Below are 21,273 nucleotides of genomic sequence, written 5' to 3' on the forward strand. Positions count from 1 at the left end.
TTAGTGGAAAAAAACACGATTCTTTAGGGAGAGTCGCAAAACTTTCATCAGCTTTCTGTGCGAACATGAACGTATCACTCGTAAAAAGTTGTAATTCGAACAACGTGCCACCAGGGGGCGCCAGAATTTCGAGAACAAGGCTACGTAATCCACTTAATTGGAATGCCATTCAGCTGGTGTCTTTACGTCAAAGCTGCTGATGCGTAGGATGGACACTCAACCTTGTCAAGATGGCGGAATAATTCAACACGAAGAAGGTCAGTAATGCGATTAATATAATGACTGTTGGTATTCCTTATCAGAAATACTACCTGACCATGTGTGTAAAATCCATGTCGAACTGCTTTAGCGCTTTCTGAACTCTGGCCAGGTGGCCATCTTGCCTTGTGTGAGCATTCCAACTGTTAGCATATTAGCATGGTATCAATTGTCGTTTGAAATAGGAGCCAACTACAGGGCAAGATGAAGACTCCTTTGTTGTGTTTAAAACTTAAACGCATGAGCATTTTTTTTTTAATTTAAGCAATTTTCTCCCCAATGTTAAAGCGCAATGTTCACATTCAAAACATTCAAACTGCATAATGTTACACTGGCCCAAAAATTATTAACAGTTGGGCCATATTTGTGTATGTGTGAAATATGAATTCTGATGGGACTGTTAAATGAAAGCAAACTGAATAAATACTACGACGACCATTCCGTCAGTTGTCAAAATATCGCAAATAAATAATTAAAAAAAAAAAAAAAGAGGATTTGAAACTGAAAGATGTGCAAAATGGAGTTTTTGAGGGTCTCCTTCAGTTCACTTGAGGCATCCCACGCATCCGTCCGACCGGCGACGTCGGTCCAGTTGTGGCGTGACGGTGTCGGTGGCCGCGGCTCTCCTCAGCAAGGCGTGCTCGCTCGCCATGATTTGAGTCACCAGGAAGTTGGCCGCCTCGTCGATGTTTAGATTGTCCTGTGATAAAAGGAAGAAGAACCAATTATTTTCAACCTTTTTAAATGTGCATACGTTTTTCAAATAACAAATATCATGTCAGAGTAATAATCAGTGTTGTTGTTTTCAAAATATTAGTTCAAATAATTTTGTCTTTCATATTTTAACCGGATATCACATCACAACATGCTTCAAAAAAAGACATTTTCAAAAGAAAAAACATATATGTCAACAGCTATAGAACAGCTGAACTTTAAAACCCTGGAATTTGAACAGGGGTGTGTAGACTTTTTTTTTTTTTTTTGGTCATCTCCAAGCATGGGAAAAACATGAAGGGAAACCTTGGCAGAGGTCTCGAAGCAGCCGGCGAATCCGTGCTCCTTGCAGAACTGCTCCATCTTGAGGCCATTAGCGGGAAGCGGGTGGCCCTGCTCGCACTTGTTGGCCAGGAGCACCGTGGCGATGCCGCGGCCGTCGGCCAGCATCAGCTTGGAGTCCAGGTCCGCCTTCCACTTGAGCACCGCCTCGAAGGTGCTGGGACGTGTCATGTCGAACACGATGAACGCGCCGGTCGCCTCGCGGTAGTACACCCGCGTCATGTTGCCGAAGCGCTCCTGGCCTGCCACCAAATACGCAAAATACACAATAACAAAACGGTCTTTTTCTCGGGAAACATCTTTTATCTAGAAAAAAAAAACATCTGGAAAAAATGACCACTGTGATGATATTGCGACTGTTTACTTGGAAAATATGATTTTCTTGAAAAAAAATAAGTGTTTACATTTGACTTTGAATCAAACTTTTCCTTGTCATTTTTGTTCATTCTAATACAAAGCGACCTTCTGTTTCAGGATGACAATGACGGCGCCCACGGCCGCCCTCGTGGGTCACGTTACGAAGACAAGCGGTGAGACACGCAGCGCTTTTGGCACGCTAATGGACGTTGCGGTAGTTGATGTTTTTGTTGAAGATGTTGCACATTCCTTCAGTGCACACAGGCTGTGCTTGTTGACACTAACAATGACTATTTGCACAAGACCTGGCGTGCGTGCGTGCGTGCGTGCGTGCGTGCGTGCGTGTGTGTGTGTAAGTAAGAGCAGGTTCTCGCTGTCGTCGCTGTGACATTTCCCATGTGCGAAACAAATAAGCGTGCAGCTGAATCACCAGCCGCCATATGACAGGATGTTCACCCTGCACTTCCTCCTTTGTGGACCAAAAAAAAAAAAGAAATACACACAGCTACCGTCCAGACATTTGTCACGCTGCCGTTGGCCCGGCATTGTTTTAAATGGCGCAGGTCACATGAGGGGCATTGCATCCGATGCGGATCTCAAGCGAGACAAAGAGCACATCTGGTGACCCGGGTTTGCGCCTAACATCAATTGTGTCACGTTGCACCCCCCCAAAGCCCCACCCAACAGAAGACGCTAACAAGCCTCACATGAGCGAAGGAGGCTGACGCTTGACTCTTGGACTATAAAGTTGTTTTTTTTTTTTAGTTTGGAAAACTTTCTGACTTTATTCTGGTTGCATGAATGGTTTTTAAAGTAGAAAAAAAAAACCACGGCTTTTAGTCTTGTAAAATGTTTGTATTATAGGTCTACTGTGTGCTTTGGAAAAATTCCAACCTTGTCACTAAATAGAATGATTTTTGCCATGAGAAGATAATACACCTGGATTCTCATCATAAAACTGCGCTGTCAACTTGAAATGCAAACGTCATCCCATCAATGAATCGACAGATTACCTGTATTCCGTTATCAAAATAATCATTAGTTGTAGCCCTAATGAATGCAATCGAATCTTTGAATACATTTTTTTTCTAATTACTTTATGCACCCCTCCTCCCCCCGCCCACGTGGACGCGCTTCCGTGACCGAACATTTAAGAAAGTTGTGTTGCACGCAGGGCGACGCTGCACATTTTGTCTTTTGCTTATTTCCCCTTAAAAAAAAAAGAAAAAAAAAAGTAAACATTTGAGGAAGTCGAGTGAGCCCGTCCGAGTTGAGGGATTACGCGATCGAGTCACTTCAACCAAAGTCGCTTAGAGCCAACTGCGCGTGCGTGCGTGCGTTCGGGGGTCACTCACCGGCGATGTCCCACAGCTGCAGGCGCACCGTGTCGTCGGCACCCCAGCGCAGCACCTTGAGCGCAAAGTCCACGCCGATGGTGGCGCGGTAGTTGTGCGAGTAGGTGTGGTGCACGTAGCGGCGGATGATGGAGGTCTTGCCCACGCCCAGGTCGCCGATCACCAGTACCTTGTACAGGTGCTCCTTGCCGGCGCTCGCCATGCTCTCAGGCCACCCTCGCTCACACGCTCTGTCGCTCTCTTTCTCGCTCTCTCTCTCTTGGGCGCGCGCACCCTACACGCAGAGACGCGCTCCCGCTTGCCGGCTCTCGTGAGCGCGCGGGGAGGGGCGGGCTCCGTTGTGCGCCGCCGCTTCCTGTTGACATGCTAATTATGGTGATGACACCAGGGAATTGGAATGATATATCGAAGATATGGTGAGATGTCATCACAGCCTGCAGCTAAAATGCACATTTACAAAAAAAAAAAAAAACCTTAACCTTGTGGCCATCTGAAAACCAGCCTTGCAACCCTAATTTAATCCTCATTTGACCCAAGACTGAAACCCTACTTTGAAACTGAACGGGGTCTTGAAACCTTGATTTGAATCATTAACCCTTGCTTGAAATGCAACATTAAAACCCCTAAGCTAATGTTTGAAACCTCAAATGTTGACGAACACCCTAATCTGAGACCATAACCCACCTTGAAACGCTTACCCTGACGACTTGAAACTTGAACACAGGCTCGAAACCCTACTTTGAACTACTTGTTTGAAGGTCAAACAAACCCTAACTCCGGTTTCAAACCACAACTTGAAGCCCAGCGGTGCTTTTAAAACTAATTTGAAACCCTAAAGCTTGTTTGGAACCATGGCCGAGGCTTGAAACTCTCATTTGAAACCCTCACCCATGCTCGAAACTCTACCCTGAAGCCCTTCCTTGTCATGAAACCTCAACGTCAAATTAGGCTTGAAACCCTACTTTAAAACTCCAACCTCGGGCCGGAAGTCCCAATTTGAAACCTTAACTCGGCCTCAAAAGCTGACTTTGAGCCTGCTCGAAACCCGAACCCGGATTTAAATCCAAACTTTGAAACCTTAAGTATTTGTTTTGACTATTTCCAAGTTTCCTCACTTAAATATTTGACTTTGACAACCAATACGTGGTCATTAATAGTCATGGACTCCACTTTGAAACGAAAGATAAACATTTGCACAGGTATAATACGGCAGCCAACTTTGACTTCACTTTATTGATACAAGGACTCGGCGTCAACTATTACGCTTGCGACAAACTCAAGTTCATAAACAACTCGAGGCAAATTGTTTTTGAGTTGAACGAGCTCGTTGGCGTTTCGATCAGAATCGAAAGAGTGTCTAATGTCACAAAGCTACATGCAAACATGGCAACACTGTCGTCGAATATCGCACCAACATGCATGCGCGCGTGCGAGTAAACATGCAGCAACACAAACACATATACTGTAAATTCTAAAAGAAAACATCTCATAAGAAAAATGACATTCACCTAAACAAACAAAGTTTTGACTCAAGATGAATAATAGAATTCAACCCAACCCATCTTGCAAAGTTGGGGACAAAGAAAAAGAATATTTGAAAAGCATTTGGGTTTGGCTTCGGGCTTAAGCCTTGTTTGTGAAACGGGCCCAGTGACTTTGAGAAACAAACTGCACTACTGTGGCTATCCTCTAGTTGGATATAAAAGTCTGCAGGGACCAAAAACAAAACCGGAGCAAGTTATTTGAACCCTCCCGCAAAAATCGAAAAATTCAACATGAAATAAAAGATGAAATTATCTAAAAAAAAAAAAATCTAAATCATCATTATCAAGATTTCAGCACTCTGCTACACTGTCAGTCCTGAGGTGGTTTTTGGTCCATTTTAAACCACAATGACATTCACTTGTTAATTAACTTTTTTTTTTTTTCTCCCAAGGTTCGTAGAAATATCTTACAAAGTATTATGAATCCATAAGAAAAACACACAAAGATGCAAATAGCACTCATGTAGGATATCGATAGTATTAGCTCATTTGGTTCATGGAAAAAAGAAGAATCGCCTTTTAAAGTCACATAAACAACGAAACATCCGGAGTCCTCGCGAGAGCTCAATTCGGCGAGCGCCAACGCATCAACTTAAAAAAAAAAAATTAAAAAAAGACACGTAGGAAGTTGCACAAAGTAAACGGACAAAGTCAGTCATCCTCAAAGTTCATCAAAACTCTTTTTTTTCTTCTTGTTTTTACAGTACATTATTACCAATCGGATAAAAAAAAAATACCAACAAATTTGAACAAATACGAATATCAACTGTAATTCGGGTGTAAACACTTCCTGTTGCCCGGAAATAAAGTGTTGTCAAATTCAAATATGAACATTTTTCACCTGCTGCAGTGAATTTGTGTTCGATGAGGAGCGTGGGTCATTGCTTTTCTTAAGCGATGCGTTCGCCGTATCAAGTGATGAAATTCCGAAAATTCCTCCGTCAGGATGTCCTATTCCCTTGACATTCTTGGACACCCGATGCAGTGAAACCGCGAGAATAGGAGCAGGGCCTGGATAGTTCCTCTTGGCACTAAAATCACATTCTCCGCTTTTTGTTTTAGCGTTAGCATTAGGACATTTGCTTGACTTGCTGTTTTCCTGTTGGATTGAATCAATGTTGTCATAGCAGCGGGATGTGGCTAGTTCCTGGGAAAGCTGCCATCTTGGAAAAATCTAAGATGGAAGGCTCAAGGAATGCACGTTCTCTCTTAAGCTAGGTGTGACGCAGTGAATCCATGTTAGATTTGGAACATGACTTGGACAGTTCCTGGAAAAGTTGCCATCTTCTAAATTCCAAGATAGCGTTTAAGCCTGTAAGGGAAGCATGTTCCAGCTTCTTATTCACGTTATCATTAGCATGCCCTCGTCGCTTAATGCTTTCCTACGCCTGGTGCCGTGTATCCCTGTCATGATTAGACGTGGGACCTGGATAATTTCTGGAGGGGGAAAAAAAAAAATCACAATTTCAGGAGCAATGAATTCCGCGTTGACTCTTTTGCTTTCTTTTAGCGTTAGCATTATCAGGTCCTCATTACTTGACCATGAAAGGAACGTATTAAAGGCACCACAAGTTTGGTCCGTGGGAAGTTTTGCTTTCTTTTAGCGCTAGCATTATCAGGTCCTCGTTACTTGACCATGAAAGGAACGTATATCCATGTCAGACTTTTCCACCGTATTAAAGGCACCACAAGTTTGGTCCGTGGGAAGCAGCGTTTACAGAGAGGAAGCACTCTGGCTGTAATGGCGCGGCAGCAGCTGCCCGTATTCCGCCTCTGAGGCCCCAGATAGCGAGCGCGAGGAGCAAGCGTCGTCGCTTTCCTCGGAGCTGAGCGAAGCATCCCGGAACGGTGACGGCGGCGTCAGTACGGCGAGCTTTTCCGTGTCCCTGATGCGGCGCGCCAGGTGCTCGTAGAGCTTCCCGGCGGGGCCGTCGGCGAGGGCGGCTGCCGGCAGGGCGGCGACGTCCCGCTGGTTGAAGCTGTTGACCACCACGGTGTTGATTTGCTCCATGACGGTGGCGCTCTCTACGGGACCGGCCATCATGCCGAGTTCGCCCACGCCGATGACGCTGATGTCGCCGACGGGGAGCTCGGCGGGCGTCGGTCTGGTGTCGTCTCCGAACCGTTGAGACTGGACGCTCGCCGCGTCCTCGCCGCCGCCGCCCGTGGAGAACGGTTTGATGATGGCGGTCTGGTTGGCTTCCACGGCGTCCTTCTTCTTGACGTGAAAGGTCATCCTCTTCCAAAGGTTGGGCCTGTAGCTGCGCTCGTTCTGCTTCCAGGCAGCCGACTTCCCGTTGGAGCTGGGAACAAAACTCGAGTCACAGTCTCGACCTTCGATGTTCCACTTACTGGCGTTCCTCCCATAATCTCCCCCTTCCCTCTCTCCTACCACGTAACTGTGCATCCCCCGCCGTTATCCATCATCTTTCCTCGAAAGAAAAATCTGAATCAAATTCCCAAAAGATCAAACAAAATGAGGCCACGTATGCCGAGGGCTATTTTTTCTTTTCCTCTCTGTCTTTCGATGCATTCTGTCTGTTTGCGGGGCGTGGGTAGTTCCTGGAAATGCTGACATTTACATGCTATGACAATGTTTAGGGTGTGTACATGGACAAGGGGTGCGCCAACCATCATGTTGAAGGGGGTGCGTGGCTTTAAACTTTTTGTTTTGGAAATCTTCAGGGTGTGCGTGGTCGACAGCGGGTGCGGGCACGTCATTAGGAAATTGAAGGGGGTGCTTCGCTGTAAATAGTTTTGATCATTTTTAGGGCGCGTGCACGGGTTTGGGGGTGTGCCAAGTATGCCAGAACAAACGCAAGTGGGTGGCTTGAAACAAGGGTACATTTTGCGGCTCTTTTGAGGGGTGCACCAATTGTCTCAGGATGTTGAAGATGTTCTGTCGCTTTAAACAGCCTTATTTTTTTTGTTTTTCGAGGGCGTGTCCAAGGTTTTTTTTTTTTAAAGGATTCAAGGAGGGAAGTGGTGGTGCGGCAACATGCAATAGCCATATGAAACCCCGTACCTGACATTGTCCTGCGCGGATGATCGGCGCCTGAACAGGTTGGCCATGCTACTAGACGGCTTACTCGCCTTGGCGGCTTTCTTGGCGTTGCCCACATGCATGCGCACCACCGTGGACGTGGTAAATGCGCTGCGCACGTTCTTCTCCGGCTTGGCCAGCATAATGTACACCTGACGGGGCGGAATATAAAGCTCAAAAAGACGGGGCTGGTTCAGGCAGGTGTGGCGGCTGCGGCGGCGGCGCTTACCTTGGGCACAAACATGCAACAGAGCGCCACGGTGGCGCTGAGGCTAACGCTGAAACACATGGTGATAATCTTGTAGTTGGAGCCAAAGTAGATGGGCACAAAGGCCAGCCAGATGATGCAGGTGGTGTACATGGTGAAGGCGATGTACTTGGCCTCGTTGAAATTGGCCGGAACGTTACGAGTCTGCGCCGAGAAAAGAAAAAAAAGCTCCAGAGACCATATTGACGATGCGTGGCGCGTGTGCATGCGCACCTTGAAGGCGTAAAAGGTGCAGCTGAGGATGAGCAGGCCGTTGTAGCCCAAGGGCGCCACCACCCCCAGAGTGGTGAGGTTACAGATTAAGTGCACCTCACGTATGCTGGGGTAGTCGTGAATCACCTAAAGAGCACATTTACAGCCATGTTACATCATACAGTTTAAAACTGGGGTGCCCAACCAGTCGATCGCGAGTGGTGTAGAGGGAAATGGGGGGTGGGCACGGGGTGCCGGTTTAAAACATCTACCCGGTTAAAATTTTGGTGAACACCTTCTCCCAAACTTGGAAAAAAATAGGAAAAGAAAACCTGTAAAAAGCCACACACTCCTTCCAACATGACAATGTAGCTGGCGCCCAACCGCTCTCCCTCGCACGCCCTGTAAATGTGTCAAAACAATGCCAACGCGATGAGAGAGTTTGCGCTCGGATAGAATTCCCGTTCAAAAAGCTCAAAACAGCGTTTGAAGCCGTTCACCACCCCGTCTGATTCGGCACACCCTTTGGAAACAATTGACAAAAGAAAACCTGTTCAAAGCCACATTATAACCCCCTTTAGTTTCCTCATGATGTTGGCGCACCCCTTCACCCCCTATCAAAATAGTCAAAATAAAAGGCACGCAACCCCTTCCACGTCCTGACCCCCCCCGCGTACACCCTCCGGAAAACCCACCTCTGGGGGCTCGATGACGAGCAGCGCCACAATGATGGCGAGCTGCAGCAGGATGAGCAGGAAGGCGATGACCAGCTGAGCGCAGGCGGACATGAAGCGAGGCTTCTTGGTGCAGATCTTCTTCTTGCTGCCTGCCAGGATGCGAGCGATGCGATTGGTCTGCGTTCCAAAATAGATCAAGAGCTTATCGAGCCGGCCAGCACAATATACAGAAATACATATTGATAATCCCCCTTTGTCACGACTCACTCCCACCACCGCATGTGCCGTACTGCGCGCCAATCTTCCAGGGTGAGTCGTTTGACTTTTAGAACGATGCGGTGCAAATGACAACCACTCTAAAGTCAACCGGCATCACAGCTGGCGTTGCGCTTCGGAAACGGGAAGTGACGCTCGTCACCTTTGTGACCAAGGCGGAGTAGCTCATGGCGGGCGACAAGCCGATGCCAAGCCTCTGCAGGTAGCAGTAGACCAGGTGCGGCTTGGCGATCAGGCTGAACGTGCACGCGTAGCCCAGACAAATGCCCGCCAGAATGATGTAGCACAGCTCCCGGCTGGACGACTTCACCACCGGCGTGTCCCAGAACCTGCCGGCCAGTCAGATGACAGCGAGAGTCGCGTGACTGCCTGGCGCAGATGGCGCGAGGGCTGAACGATGTCGAAAAATGATCATCATCGTATTTTTAAATGCTACTTTTGGGATTTAAAAATGGCGTCCTCCTAACATTTCAATTTGAATTGGTCAAGGTTAATAGGCAGTCAAAATGGACCCCGTGGGACTTACTTGATGAAGACGGCTGTAACAAAGAGCGTCGCCAGTAGGCCCAGACAGGCAAAGACGACGGCGGCGACGGGTTCCGGATCGGCCCAGCGCACGTACTGCACCGGGATGGGCTCGCAACCTCCACGGGGAAGGAAAAAAAAACAGAAGGGTCCGGCGTTATTTTTATTTTTTGCCTTGTGTGTTATTTTAGTTTCTTACCACGCAGGTCGTCGGTGGGCCACGAGCCCAGCGGGCAGGCGCGACACGTGTACTCGTCGAACACAAACTCGTTGTCCTTGCAAGGCGTGCAGGTCCAGCAACAGCTCACCTCGCCTTTGCGGATCACCTGTCAAAATTGTTCAATCAAATCTTCCTCGTCACCTTTTGTCGTTGAAACCCAACCGCATTGTCGCCCTGGTCTCACCTTGATCTGGGCCTTCTGGTCACCTTTTGTCAGCTGTCTTTGAAACCCAACCCCGTTGTCGCCCTGGTCTCACCTTGATCTGGGCCTTCTGGCAGGGCTCGGAGCAGACGGAGAGTATGACGTCGCTGTCGTTGTTCCAGATCTCCTGGTCGTTCATGCGCAGGCCGCCCTGGTCCCAGCTGCCCACGTGCACGTAGGCGTACTCGTCCTCGGCCATTTGCTTGAAGTTCATGATCTCGTACCTGGGACCAAAGCGCCGTCAGTCGACTGTCACGTGCGGGAGGAGGCGCTGCCTCGTTTTCACCTGCCAGGTGAGTCTCCGTTCTGGTCAAAGTGGATGACTTCTCCCGACACGCCCGTGAAGTTGGTTTGCATCAGGTAGTCCAGGAGCTGGCGGCCGTCCACGGGCCGCATGGCCTCACACAGACCCTGGACAGAACCTAATGCTGGCTTGAAGTCTTACTTGAAAACCCTAACGCTGGCCTGAAAACCAAAATTTGAAAGCCTACTTTGAAACTCTAACCGTAATTTGAAACGGTAACCTGTCTTGAAATCTGAATTTGAAACCCTAACACTGATTTGAAAACCTAATTTGAAGCCCTAACCCTGACTTGAAACTCGACGTTGAAACCCCAACTCTGTCTTGAAACTCTCAATTTGAAACCACAAACCTGATTTGAAACACTTAAAACCCTAACCCTAGTTTGAAACCTAAATTTGAAACCCCACCATGAATCCCTAACCCAGGCTCCAAACTCTTAACAATGACTTAGAACCCTACTTTGATACCCGATCTTCAAACCCGAATTTAAAATCCTAACCCATAACTTCAAAACCTCATTGAAACCTGAACCTAATCCAGATTTGAAACCCTTACACTGGCCTGAAACCTTATTACAAAACTGCAAACCTGTCTTAAAATCCTGAATGAAAACCCTAACCCTGACTTGAAACCCTATTTAGTCATAGATTCCCTGCATTGAAACCCTAATTTGTAACTCTGGTACAACTGCAGAAGTGTCAAAAAAAGGGGCGGAGTCTGTTTTATGATGGCCAAAATCCATTGTGCGACAAATAAAGGTTATCTTATCAAACATGAGCATTATTTCCAAGGGTGTTCAATCATCGTAAAAGTTTGTCAAACGTCTCGGGTGTACCTTGTATCCCGGGCAGAGGTTCTGCTGCATGGCGTGCAGACCGTACGCCATGGAGTAGATGGCATTGATGACAAAGCCCATCTTGGTGTCCTGGGCGTACTGGTGACGCAAGGACTCTCTCCCTGCACAGAAGGGACGTTTTTTTGATTTTTTTTTAAACGCCGCTCTATTGCCATCTCCTGGCATTGGCAGGAAGAGGTCTCACAGCTGCACGTGCGGTTGTAGGCGGTGCTCTCCTGCGGGACGCCCCTCAGCTTGCACTGGAAGCGGTGCTGCCAAAATTCGGGGAACCAGGGGTTCCTCAGGTTGGTGTCGGGCTTGAGCTTCAGGTAGTAGTCGTCGAACCACGTCACGTAGGCCGACTTGAGCTTGATGGTGATGCCGCCTGCCGCCTCCCGCTCCAAGCCGTCGGTCACGTCGTAGCGGTCCGCCCAGCCGTCGCTAAACGGAAGAACATCATCAGTTCTGCTAACCGCTTTCTTAAATTCATTGGACTCGTTTTAATTTTTGAGTCACATTTGAATGTGGCAACTGCCATAAAAGTTTTTCAAAAATGCAGTTAAGATCAAATCAGTGGTTCTCATCTTGGGGCAGGCACGGACAGGTACAGACACGGGTTTCAAATTACAAAAGCACGGCAAGGTTAGGGTTTCAAATTCAGCTTTGAATCCAGGATGACGAATATTTCCATGAAGCGTGCTCGTCAGGGGAAAACGAGTGCTTTCTTATTTTAGGTTACGTTTGAACACTGGATGAGGTTTGTTCCTCTGCAGTAAAAGTGGCTACTCGGAAAAAGATCTGCTTCAAAGTTCACCCGTGTTGACTCGAAGTGCGTCTGTTGATGTGTGCTCGCGTGTGTAGGTGGTGTAGCAAAAGGGGGCGATGTGGTTGCTGCCCCCCCCCCTCCCCCAGCCTCCACGAGCGCTCGGGTGCGTGGGTTTTAGTTCAGGAGTGATTCAAACTCTCAGAGTCGGAGCCCCGCGTGCTTTTCACCACGAGCGTGTAGCCTCTCGGAGGATGTGTTACAAAATGGACGCCCACACCAGGCTTGTGTAACTCTGGGACGCTGTCGTAAACTTTTGCTGCTTTTTTATTTCTTGAAACGGGCGCGCGCGTGCGGCCGGAGCGCCGAGAATAGACGTGAGCTTATTTGGCTCCGGTCCCACTATCGTCTTAATGTGTCAGCTCATGGGCTTTTCAATCGGCTCTCAGCCGATGCTTAATTAGAACCCCCCCCCGCCCCCCCAATCGAATGCATCTGAATCAAACGTGATGAAGATGCTCAGAAAACGTATTCTTTTCACAATTTGTCTTCTCTCTAACCTAGGCTTGCAGCCTGAATGCAAACCTTCAATTTACCAAACCCTAACCTTTAACTGAACGCCAAACCCAGGCTTCAAAACCAAATTTGAAGCCCTCGTCCTGACATGAAACCTTAATTTCAAACCTCAACCCCATTCTGAAAGCCTCAACCAAGGTTTGAAACCTAAAACTGAAACGGTCGCCCTCATTTAAAACGATAACCCTGGCTTGAGACCCGAACAGAGCCTTGACACCAAACATGAATTCAAAATGATAACCGCAACTTATTGAAAGCCACAACCCAGGCTCGAAACCCTAATTTGCAACCATAATAACCTTGACTTGAAAACCTCATTTGAAACCCTCAACCAAAATGTGAAACCCGATTTTGAAATCCTAATATGAAACGCTAATTTGGAATCCTATCCCTGGCTTTGCAATACACCATCATTAAATTTAGAAGCTTTTTAAAGCATATTTAAAATAGTTTTTAACCTTCCAATTTGATCTGATTAAACTCTTTCCATGGTAGTAAAAAAAAAAAAAAATAGATGCGTGTTACAGCAACAGACTATTGTCATTTTTATACGTATCTATTTATGACATTTATCCATCTTCAAATGTGACTTGAGACGTTGCCTGTCCATGTAGTTGATGGCGACGCCAGTGACGATGAAGGCATTTTGTCTCATTAGCACGCGAGCAACAACATGGACGTCATTACACATTTGACAAAAGCAGCACAGCGCACACGTGTACGACGTGTTTTGTGAAATGTAGTTCAAGGTTATTTGACATGTCCCCCCCCCCACCCCCCCTGCAGCCCACATGTGCATCTCCTAATGAGCAGAAGCATTTATAGAACGCCCGGCAACCTTAAAATAAAACACCTTCTTGGGAGACGCGGCCAATCCTGCGGTTGCATCAACCCCCTCACTTGCTGCTTATTCCTCCGCCCACCGGCAGCTACGAACCCCCCTCCCCACTCCCCCAATCATCGGCCCTCCCTTCCACTCCTCCGCACGCTTTCCTTCCATCCAACTCTTGAACACATTTAGAAAAAGCACAACAGAGCAAAGCATAAAGAACAGAAACAGCGGTACCTTCTCGTTTCCATGGCGATGACGGAGGATGGATGATGGGATGTATAGGATGAGAGTGAGTTCTCTCGGCCGTCTCACCTCCCCACCAGTAGGAAGTCGCCCACCAGGCGCTGGCGGCGCATGGCGGCGAGGATGCCTCGCACGGTCATGCCCTCGCAGAAGCAGGCCACCACACGGGCTTTGGGCAGGTGTGCCCGCAGTTTGTGTAGCAGCCGGTCAAAGGCGCGCTCGCCGGCGTTGCTGTAGATCTTGTCCGAGTGTGCGATGCAGATCCCCTCTTTGGCCGCCATGTCCTTGAACGCCTCCATGCCGCTCTCGCCGTAGTTACCTGGGGTCAGGGAGGGGGGCGGGGGGGGCGAGGGTTATTGGCGGTTTCTGGTAGTGGAAGTATAGGAAGATGACGGTTAAAAGAATGTTGAAAAATGTGAGGCGTGACAAAAGCGATTGCATTCCCCCTTTTGAGTTTCTACTGTAATTGATAACACATTTAGAGATAGCAGTCACTCTGATCTTTCGAACCCTTACCCTCGGTGTGTATGGCAGACACGTAGCTCCAGTTGTACCTCTTGACAATGTCCACCATGGCTCTGGCCTGCTGCATGTCTGACGGCACCACCCTCATGAAGTACTTAAACAAGCTCTGTGAAGACGAAGGCGCGTTTGTCTTTAAAAAGTGTGGTCACAATTCACCTTTTGCTGAGCCAATCACAGCACACAAAGAATGAACAGAAATGACATATCTTCTGAGGATTCGAGATGTTTTTGCTCATTTGAAGAGTTATGAAAAATGCTCGTTAACCAATACGCTAGCGCTACAGTGAGGCCAAGTAATGCCATTTCAGTAGCAAGCTTAGCCAGCTTGGTTAATGAGCATGCTGAGTTGCAATGTCTTTATCCTTTTACTCCTCAATCGCCACTGTCTTACCTGTAAAATAATGCTCGCCATTTGTTATCTTGTGAAACACAATCCGATTGTTACACGACGATGCTGAGCAAAAGGTGACTTGATCATTTGTTTTTTTTACAAAAGGTTTCCCGAACCTTGTCACTGAGAGTCATGCTGGTGGCCGAGTAGGCGATTTGAGGGATGTTGAAGAGCTGCAGCAAGTTCTGGACCTGGATGGCCACCGAACTGGATCCCGGCCCGATGAGGCCGATGATGGGCTTCTTACTCTGCGGCACCGGTGCAATGCCACCAGGTGCGATGCACCTGGCCTGGCTCTCCTCCTCCTCGCTGGACACCAGCGTGTCCCGGATGAACTCGATGCTCTGCTCCAGGGCCACGGCGGAGTGCCAGCATGAGTCCCTGCAGGTAGATACAAAGTTTTTCCTCTGGGGTCTATCCTAGCACCCCTCTTGTTCATGCTTTAGCTCAAAAATGGCTTGTAAAAGTCAAAGATTTACCTGATCTCACAGCCCAGACTAATATTGGGGAGAATGTTGGGATCGGCGTTGATCCGATCCAGCGTGTGCATCATGGCCTCCACTCTCTGGATGCCATATTGCTCGCGCACCGCCCCGCACTTCCTCTCGTGCACCTGAGAGAGGTCACCATACAAACGTCACATTTACACTTAACGCTGACAATCAACAGTATCCACCTTGTCTGCGGGCGGCTGGTGATGGACGGAGAAGAGAGCTCCGATGATGATGTCGCCCGGGATGCGAGCCAGCACCCTTCTCTCGTTGTTCTGGGCGCCGACCCCGACCCGATCCCGCGAACCCAGTCGGCTCAGCTCGGCTCCCAGCAGTACGCTCGCAGCCAGCAGTCGTGCGTACACCCCCATTCTCCACACCACCCTGCCGTTCCTTCTCATACCTGCCGCCATCTTCTCAGAGGTGAGCTCCGCATGCGTGCCGCTCACTGGTTTCGAGTTGACTTGAGTAGAATGATAGCATGAGTTTTACTTTTGTATGACAGATAAATGTAAACATTGCACAAATGCAACAACGTCATGCTGTCCATGGTGCTGAAGCCATAAACAGTGAAGCTGGAGCATGGCCAATGAGGGCTTGTGGGTGGCAAATGCACACAATGCTCGCTTTTCATTCGCTCCACCGCAGGCAGTTTAGGTTTTAATCTCTTTTGCATCTGTTTTTTTTACCCCAAACCAAACTGCCTAGTGATTTCCATGCAACTCTACTTCATGTGTATTGTAGAAATACAAATTGATTGTGACGTGTACTTTATCATGATATATTTTATACTTGTAATGTGACTTCACTCAACTAAAAATATTAAAACTTCCTTTTTTTTATCATATTACAACTTAATCCCTGTTTAAGATTTTTCTCCTTGTACAATTTTTTTTGCCATTACAATTTAATTTTTGTACGTGACTTCATTGTAAAATTACGACTGTTTTTTTTTTTTTTTTTTTAATAGGAAAAGGTTTAGACAAGCTTGGTTATAATTTTGTGTAAATTGGTTGAATATTCACCGTTCTGGGGCTTTATTTTAATAGTACAGGTGCTGGGGGCTCGGCTAAATCTAAATGCACATCACAGATGAAGGATAGAAATCATATCGTTGAGCCTCATTCTGGAATATCTGCCATGTAATCTAAATATAACAATAATATTAACAACAGGTAATCAACACATTAACTCTCCAGGTCTGCAAGAGCTTCTCTGAAACCACGAATTAGCCACACTCAAACTTTATTTCAGCCTACCTGCTGTCCTGTAGTATCCATGTAGTGAGTAGGCTACGCGGATGTGAGCGTCTCCATCACAGGGAAATTTTGACTATTCTTAACGTCGATACATTTGATCTCTTCTGGTTGGAGCACGTCTAGTAAGAACATCGCGAGCACAAGAAGCAGCAGCGAATACCCGCTGCCTCCCTCGGCTCGAACTGTCTCTATCTTAATCGCCCCCGTCCCCTCCCACTCACAGACGGCTTCATCAGCGCAGCATCCCCGGGGATGAAAGGGTGAGGTGCTTTCACAGTAAACCATAAACAAATACTCGTGATCACTTATTCCTACCAAATACTAATGATCGTTTAATCGTCGTCCACCATTAGTTAAATCAATATGGCATTCAAGATAAAAGTTGGCGTTTACGACATAGCCCTTTCTGTGCCATTGGGTGGCGCCGTTTGATGAACTTTTTGTTTGTGGCGGAGATACTCTCCGAAACTCAAGTTAACAGACGAGTGGCGATTTGCGGTTGTTTTTAAGTTTCAGTCAGCCCACACGTTATAAATCTCCGTGACAGGGGAATATTTATTTTGTTACGGGCTACAATTTATTACTTTTCAGGTCAGCCATGTTGCCTCGCTTTTCGCGCATTAATGCGCATGCGTTCCTGGACATGGCCGGGATCACGTCGTTTTCCACTTGTTCGTCGCTCAAGTGGTGAGTGTGGCCAAATGAGTTCAACATTAATTTCAAAAGAATGCGTTTGGGGGTTTCCACAAACAAATTTTATGTCGAACAAATGAAGGTGCACCGTGTTAAAAGAAGACTTGGCTCCTAATTTGTTTCCAATTGCGCCACACCAAATCATAAGAAGAGTAGTATTTTTCATCGTAGGAACATGCTAACACAAGTGCAGATAATGATTTTGGTTCCTCGTTCAATTGAAACCAGTGGTGCCAAAGCAGAACAAATTTACCAACGCTAACTTAAAGCCCTGTTTAATCTGAAAATATTACGGTATGTTGGGCCATCATGTGATGTGTTTTTGTTTAGGAATTTAGTCAAAGTGAGTTGAGCTTAATGAGTGCTTAGAGGCCATCTTGTGATATCTTGGTCCCAAAGACCGATAATGAAGTGAATTGAGGATCTTTATGTCGTGTTTTTCCTGTCTTGCAACAACTATAGACCAATTTCAAATGTCTAACGTCCAATGTTAAATGGCATCTGTAAATGACCTTTCTCATCAATCACTCTCCCTTTCTTGATGTCATGCGACCCCATCCCTTGAAGTTACATTTTTTCCAATGAAAAGGCTACACATTTTGCTGTTTGTCATGAGACCAAATGAAAGTACCTCAAATTATATTTTGTCGTTTAGGCAGCCAGCTAAAAGGTGAGCATGTGACTCTCCTCAAAGATTGTCCTTGATGTAAAATCTTGACTTTGTCTAAAGTAGTGTTGCGGTCTATCTGTGCATCTCTGTCTCATGCCCACACCACAAAAGGCCTACAGTTCCACATTGCCTGTGGGGTTTTTATGAATATTTTTGCGGCCTCAATTGTAAATGCTTTCATGGGGTGATCATGAGTTAACGGTTGTTTGTTCAATTGACCTTGAGTCACACAGCACTTGAAAATAAAAAAAATAAAAAACAGCTGATACCGAACCTTAAAAAAATTGATCTATTATAAAATATGATTATCTTAACTTCGAGTAGCTTCATTGCTTATCGTTTCTGAGTGGTTGGGAGCTCTGTGATGGCCTCAGGGAAATTCTTACCCTGAAACGAATGCGATACATTGACTTTATCATCAAAATGAAATTACATTCTCGTAAAAAAAAAAAAAAAAGGGTTTTGACTTTTGTAAGACTACTTTTTAACATGCACTACGTTTTTCTGATAAAACATTTCTTTTTTGCATGTAATTGAAACTTTATTCTCTGGAACGTAATCACGTCAAAGGAGGTGGGATTTCTGTCCAGGATTTCGACAACAATTTGGTTTTTATGAAAATAATTGCATTCTTTCAAAACTAAGACTCTCAAATTTTCAGTCTCCGAGTTTGAACAGGTCCATAAAAGTGTTTGCTTTAATTGTGATTTCATGTGTTCAACAAGTTTCAAGCGTTCAATTTCTTTTAAAGTTGAAGCAAGTTTGCTTTTTCACTGCATTCATTCACCCCCCCAAGAAATGTGCTACTTCACCAATCATTTCTGTCTGAGTGGTTGTGAGCTCTCTAATAGCATCAGTGAAAGCCTCATCCTGAGGTTAAGCAGCATGTGACCGGACTCAGCGCGGAAGGAGGAGTCTCTGTCGGAAAAGACTTTTAAGGCCTTGAAAGCATGACAGACCGTTTTCCAGGCCTTTTCTTTTTTCTTTCACACCGGCTGCGATGTGGTGTGTCGCCATGGTTTTTATGCTCTTTTGGGAGCCGGGGCTGCAGCAGTTCCCGCGCCCCTGTGCCACCCGCCAGGCTCTGCTGGCCAAGGAGTGCTGCCCACCTTGGGATGGGGACGGCTCGGCGTGCGGGGCCAGCTCCGGTCGAGGTTTCTGTCGGGATGTGGTGGTACCGGACGCACCAGATGGGACGCAGTATCCTTTCAGGGGGGTGGACGACCGGGAGAGGTGGCCCCTGGTGTTCTACAACCGAACCTGCCAGTGCATGGGCAACTTCATGGGGTTCAGCTGTGCCGACTGCAAGTTTGGCTACTACGGGGTGAACTGCCTTGAAAGGAGGGAATCCCTCCGGAGGAACGTGTTCCACTTGACCCGAACCGAGAGAATGCAGCTGGTGTCCTACCTCAACCTGGCCAAGCAGACGCCGAGCAGCGACTACGTGGTCGCCACGGGAACCTACCGGGAGATGGAGAATGGCTCCAACCCCACCTTTGCCAATGTTTCCGTGTACGACATCTTCGTGTGGATGCACTACTATGTGTCCCGAGACACGCTGCTCGGCGGGGCGGGAAATGTGTGGGTGGACGTAGACTTTGCCCACTGGGCGCCCGGGTTCCTTCCGTGGCACCGTGTCTACCTGCTGCAATGGGAGCGGGAGATCAGGAAGATCACCGGGGATGACAGCTTCTCTATCCCCTTCTGGGACTGGAGGGATGCACGGGGGTGCGACGTGTGCACTGATCAGCTTATGGGGGAGCAAAACCCCCGGGACCCCACTCTGCTTAGTCCCGGCTCTGTCTTCTCCTCCTGGAGGGTATATAACGACCCTTTTTATTTCCTTACCTCCGCCAATTAGCCTGCTTTTCTTTTAGTTTATTTCTTTTTTAAATTACTCTGCTAAGTTTGTTGAAGACAAGTCTTTGTTTTTGAAAATGTAATGTACAAGTTGATTGACACTGTCCGTTTCTGTCTACAGTCGCTGTGTTCCCAAGCGCAGGACTACAACGCTCGCGGCGTTCTGTGCGACGCCCGAGCCGAGGGCCCTCTTCGGCGTAACCCCGGCAACCATGACCACAGCCGGGTGCCGCGTCTGCCCACCTCCGCCGAGGTTGCCTTCACCCTCAGCTTGGCCAACTATGACACGGGCGCCATGGATCGCACCGCCAATATGAGCTTCCGGAACACCATGGAAGGTTGAGGAAATGCAAAAACAAAAAAAAAAAAAAAATTGTGTGTGAGATCATGTTTTTCCCCTTCCAGGATTTGGGGACCCTCAGACGGGCTTAGGCAGCAGCACTCGTATGGGCATGCATGCTGCTCTGCATATCTTCATGAACGGATCCATGTCCTCTGTGCAGGGCTCAGCGAACGACCCCATTTTTCTCCTGCACCACTCCTTTGTGGACAGGTGACACACACCTTTCATGACCAACTTATTGATGCTCGCAAATTTAATACAACCTAACATCACAAGTTAGAATGTAATGTGTCTGGTTCTGGAACCTAAACTCGCTGAAAAATTCACAGCTCTCAGCATTTTTTTTTTTTTTTTTTTTGTGGCCTCTCTTTCACGCTTGAAGATGCCACAAGATGTCAGCAAATGAGAGTATTGAGTTGGCTGTCGTAAGCTCGGGTGTGCAGCTCGCTGTTCATAGCTTTTGCTCCAACTTTTTTGCGAGAAGGCTCTAACGTAACAAAATATGGTCAAAGTGATGAAGCACTTTGAAGACTTGCATGCGCCATACGCAAACGCACATTTCCACTAAATGTATGCGCTATATTCCCGTGTCAAGTCTCTATGAAGAGTGGCTCAGGAGGCACAGGCCCAACCCGTCGCAGTACCCAACTTCGAACGCCCCCATTGGACACAACGGCGAGTACCACATGGTTCCCTTCCTGCCTCTGCACACTAACAGAGAGTACTTTATAACCAGCAAAGAGTTGGGGTACGAGTACTCACGCCTGCTGGCTACCAGTAAGTGTTCAAGAATCAAGTTCAAGTTTCCTTTTATTGTCATTGCATAAGAACACAATGAAATTGCACCTCTACGTATAGTGTATGTTTACGAAAACGTATACAATAGGTGCTTTTAAGACTCAAATCTATGGTGATAACTAAACGCCTATTGAGAGCTAAACATTTCTTTGATGCAAAAGCCCAATAATTAATCGGCAACTAATCGATTAGCAAATGAATCGCAAATTTTTGTTGATGGGTAAATCATTTAGATATTTTTTTTTCCCGAATTAAATTTGTCCAAGTTCTCTGAATTTCAGATTCTCTGCTGCAAATATTAGCCCAATATCCATAAGGCATAACCTTTCCTTATTTCTTCTGCAGACCAGCTTCTGTCCGACTCCTTGCGTCCCTACATGGAGGATTTGCATGCCATGTGGCCATGGCTGCTGCTCGCCAGCCTCTGCGGCGCAGTTGCGGCGCTGGGAGTGCCCGCCGCCGCAGTTTACATCAAACGCCGTGTCCCGGCGTGGCCACGGCTCCGGAAAAGGTTATTCCTGTCCCCAACCTTTAGGGAAACTCAGCCTCTTCTCAAGAGAGATAAAGAAAACAAACTCCGCGGCTACACAGCAGCCATGTGATGATGCACCATTAGGTAGCCATGCACTCGTTCTTCAACGTGTCCCATGTTACAATAAAGACCTTTTTTCTTGCAAAAGTAAGACCGTATCACATGAGTGTGTATAATATACAGCA

At 47.2% G+C, this 21,273-nt stretch overlaps 3 protein-coding genes and 1 long non-coding RNA gene across 5 annotated transcripts; 2 read left to right on the plus strand and 2 right to left on the minus strand.

Moving 5' to 3' along the window:
* The first annotated feature begins 54 nt into the window (after nt 1-54).
* LOC109509737 (uncharacterized) lies at nt 55-10,179 on the plus strand. The gene is made up of 5 exons (XR_002166994.1): nt 55-257; nt 1,789-1,844; nt 9,516-9,644; nt 9,743-9,842; nt 10,096-10,179. It is a non-coding gene; the product is annotated as an uncharacterized LOC109509737 (long non-coding RNA).
* Nucleotides 516-3,335, minus strand: rab38b (RAB38b, member of RAS oncogene family). Its single transcript, XM_019859563.1, has 3 exons — nt 3,027-3,335; nt 1,279-1,556; nt 516-958 (listed from the first exon to the last, which is right to left on the minus strand). Exons 1-3 carry the CDS (start codon nt 3,226-3,228, stop codon nt 803-805), a joined length of 636 nt encoding a protein of 211 aa, XP_019715122.1. The 5' UTR covers nt 3,229-3,335; the 3' UTR covers nt 516-802.
* On the minus strand, nt 6,262-16,591 carry grm5a (glutamate receptor, metabotropic 5a). The gene is made up of 18 exons (XM_019859555.1): nt 16,193-16,591; nt 15,119-15,396; nt 14,922-15,055; nt 14,559-14,823; nt 14,043-14,157; nt 13,596-13,845; nt 11,318-11,553; nt 11,113-11,234; nt 10,260-10,384; nt 10,029-10,197; nt 9,751-9,877; nt 9,553-9,670; nt 9,169-9,355; nt 8,769-8,927; nt 8,095-8,220; nt 7,843-8,025; nt 7,596-7,765; nt 6,262-6,873 (listed from the first exon to the last, which is right to left on the minus strand). The coding sequence occupies exons 2-18, from the start codon at nt 15,344-15,346 to the stop codon at nt 6,285-6,287; spliced, it is 3,303 nt and encodes a 1,100-aa protein (XP_019715114.1). The 5' UTR covers nt 15,347-15,396; nt 16,193-16,591; the 3' UTR covers nt 6,262-6,284.
* LOC109509733 (tyrosinase-like) lies at nt 15,262-21,239 on the plus strand. 2 transcript variants are annotated; one of them, XM_019859561.1, is made up of 6 exons: nt 15,262-15,356; nt 18,352-19,374; nt 19,537-19,753; nt 19,821-19,968; nt 20,354-20,535; nt 20,902-21,239. In XM_019859561.1, exons 2-6 carry the CDS (start codon nt 18,556-18,558, stop codon nt 21,156-21,158), a joined length of 1,623 nt encoding a protein of 540 aa, XP_019715120.1. In that variant the 5' UTR covers nt 15,262-15,356; nt 18,352-18,555; the 3' UTR covers nt 21,159-21,239. The 2 variants fall into 2 exon arrangements, with proteins under 2 accessions (XP_019715120.1, XP_019715119.1); XM_019859560.1 differs by lacking the exon at nt 15,262-15,356 and adding an exon at nt 16,796-16,879.
* Nucleotides 21,240-21,273: the final 34 nt, after the last annotated feature.

This window comes from Hippocampus comes, unplaced genomic scaffold (genome assembly GCF_001891065.2).
Source record: "Hippocampus comes isolate QL1 unplaced genomic scaffold, H_comes_QL1_v1.1 scaffold328, whole genome shotgun sequence".
In the NCBI taxonomy this organism is placed as follows: Eukaryota; Metazoa; Chordata; class Actinopteri; order Syngnathiformes; family Syngnathidae; genus Hippocampus; species Hippocampus comes.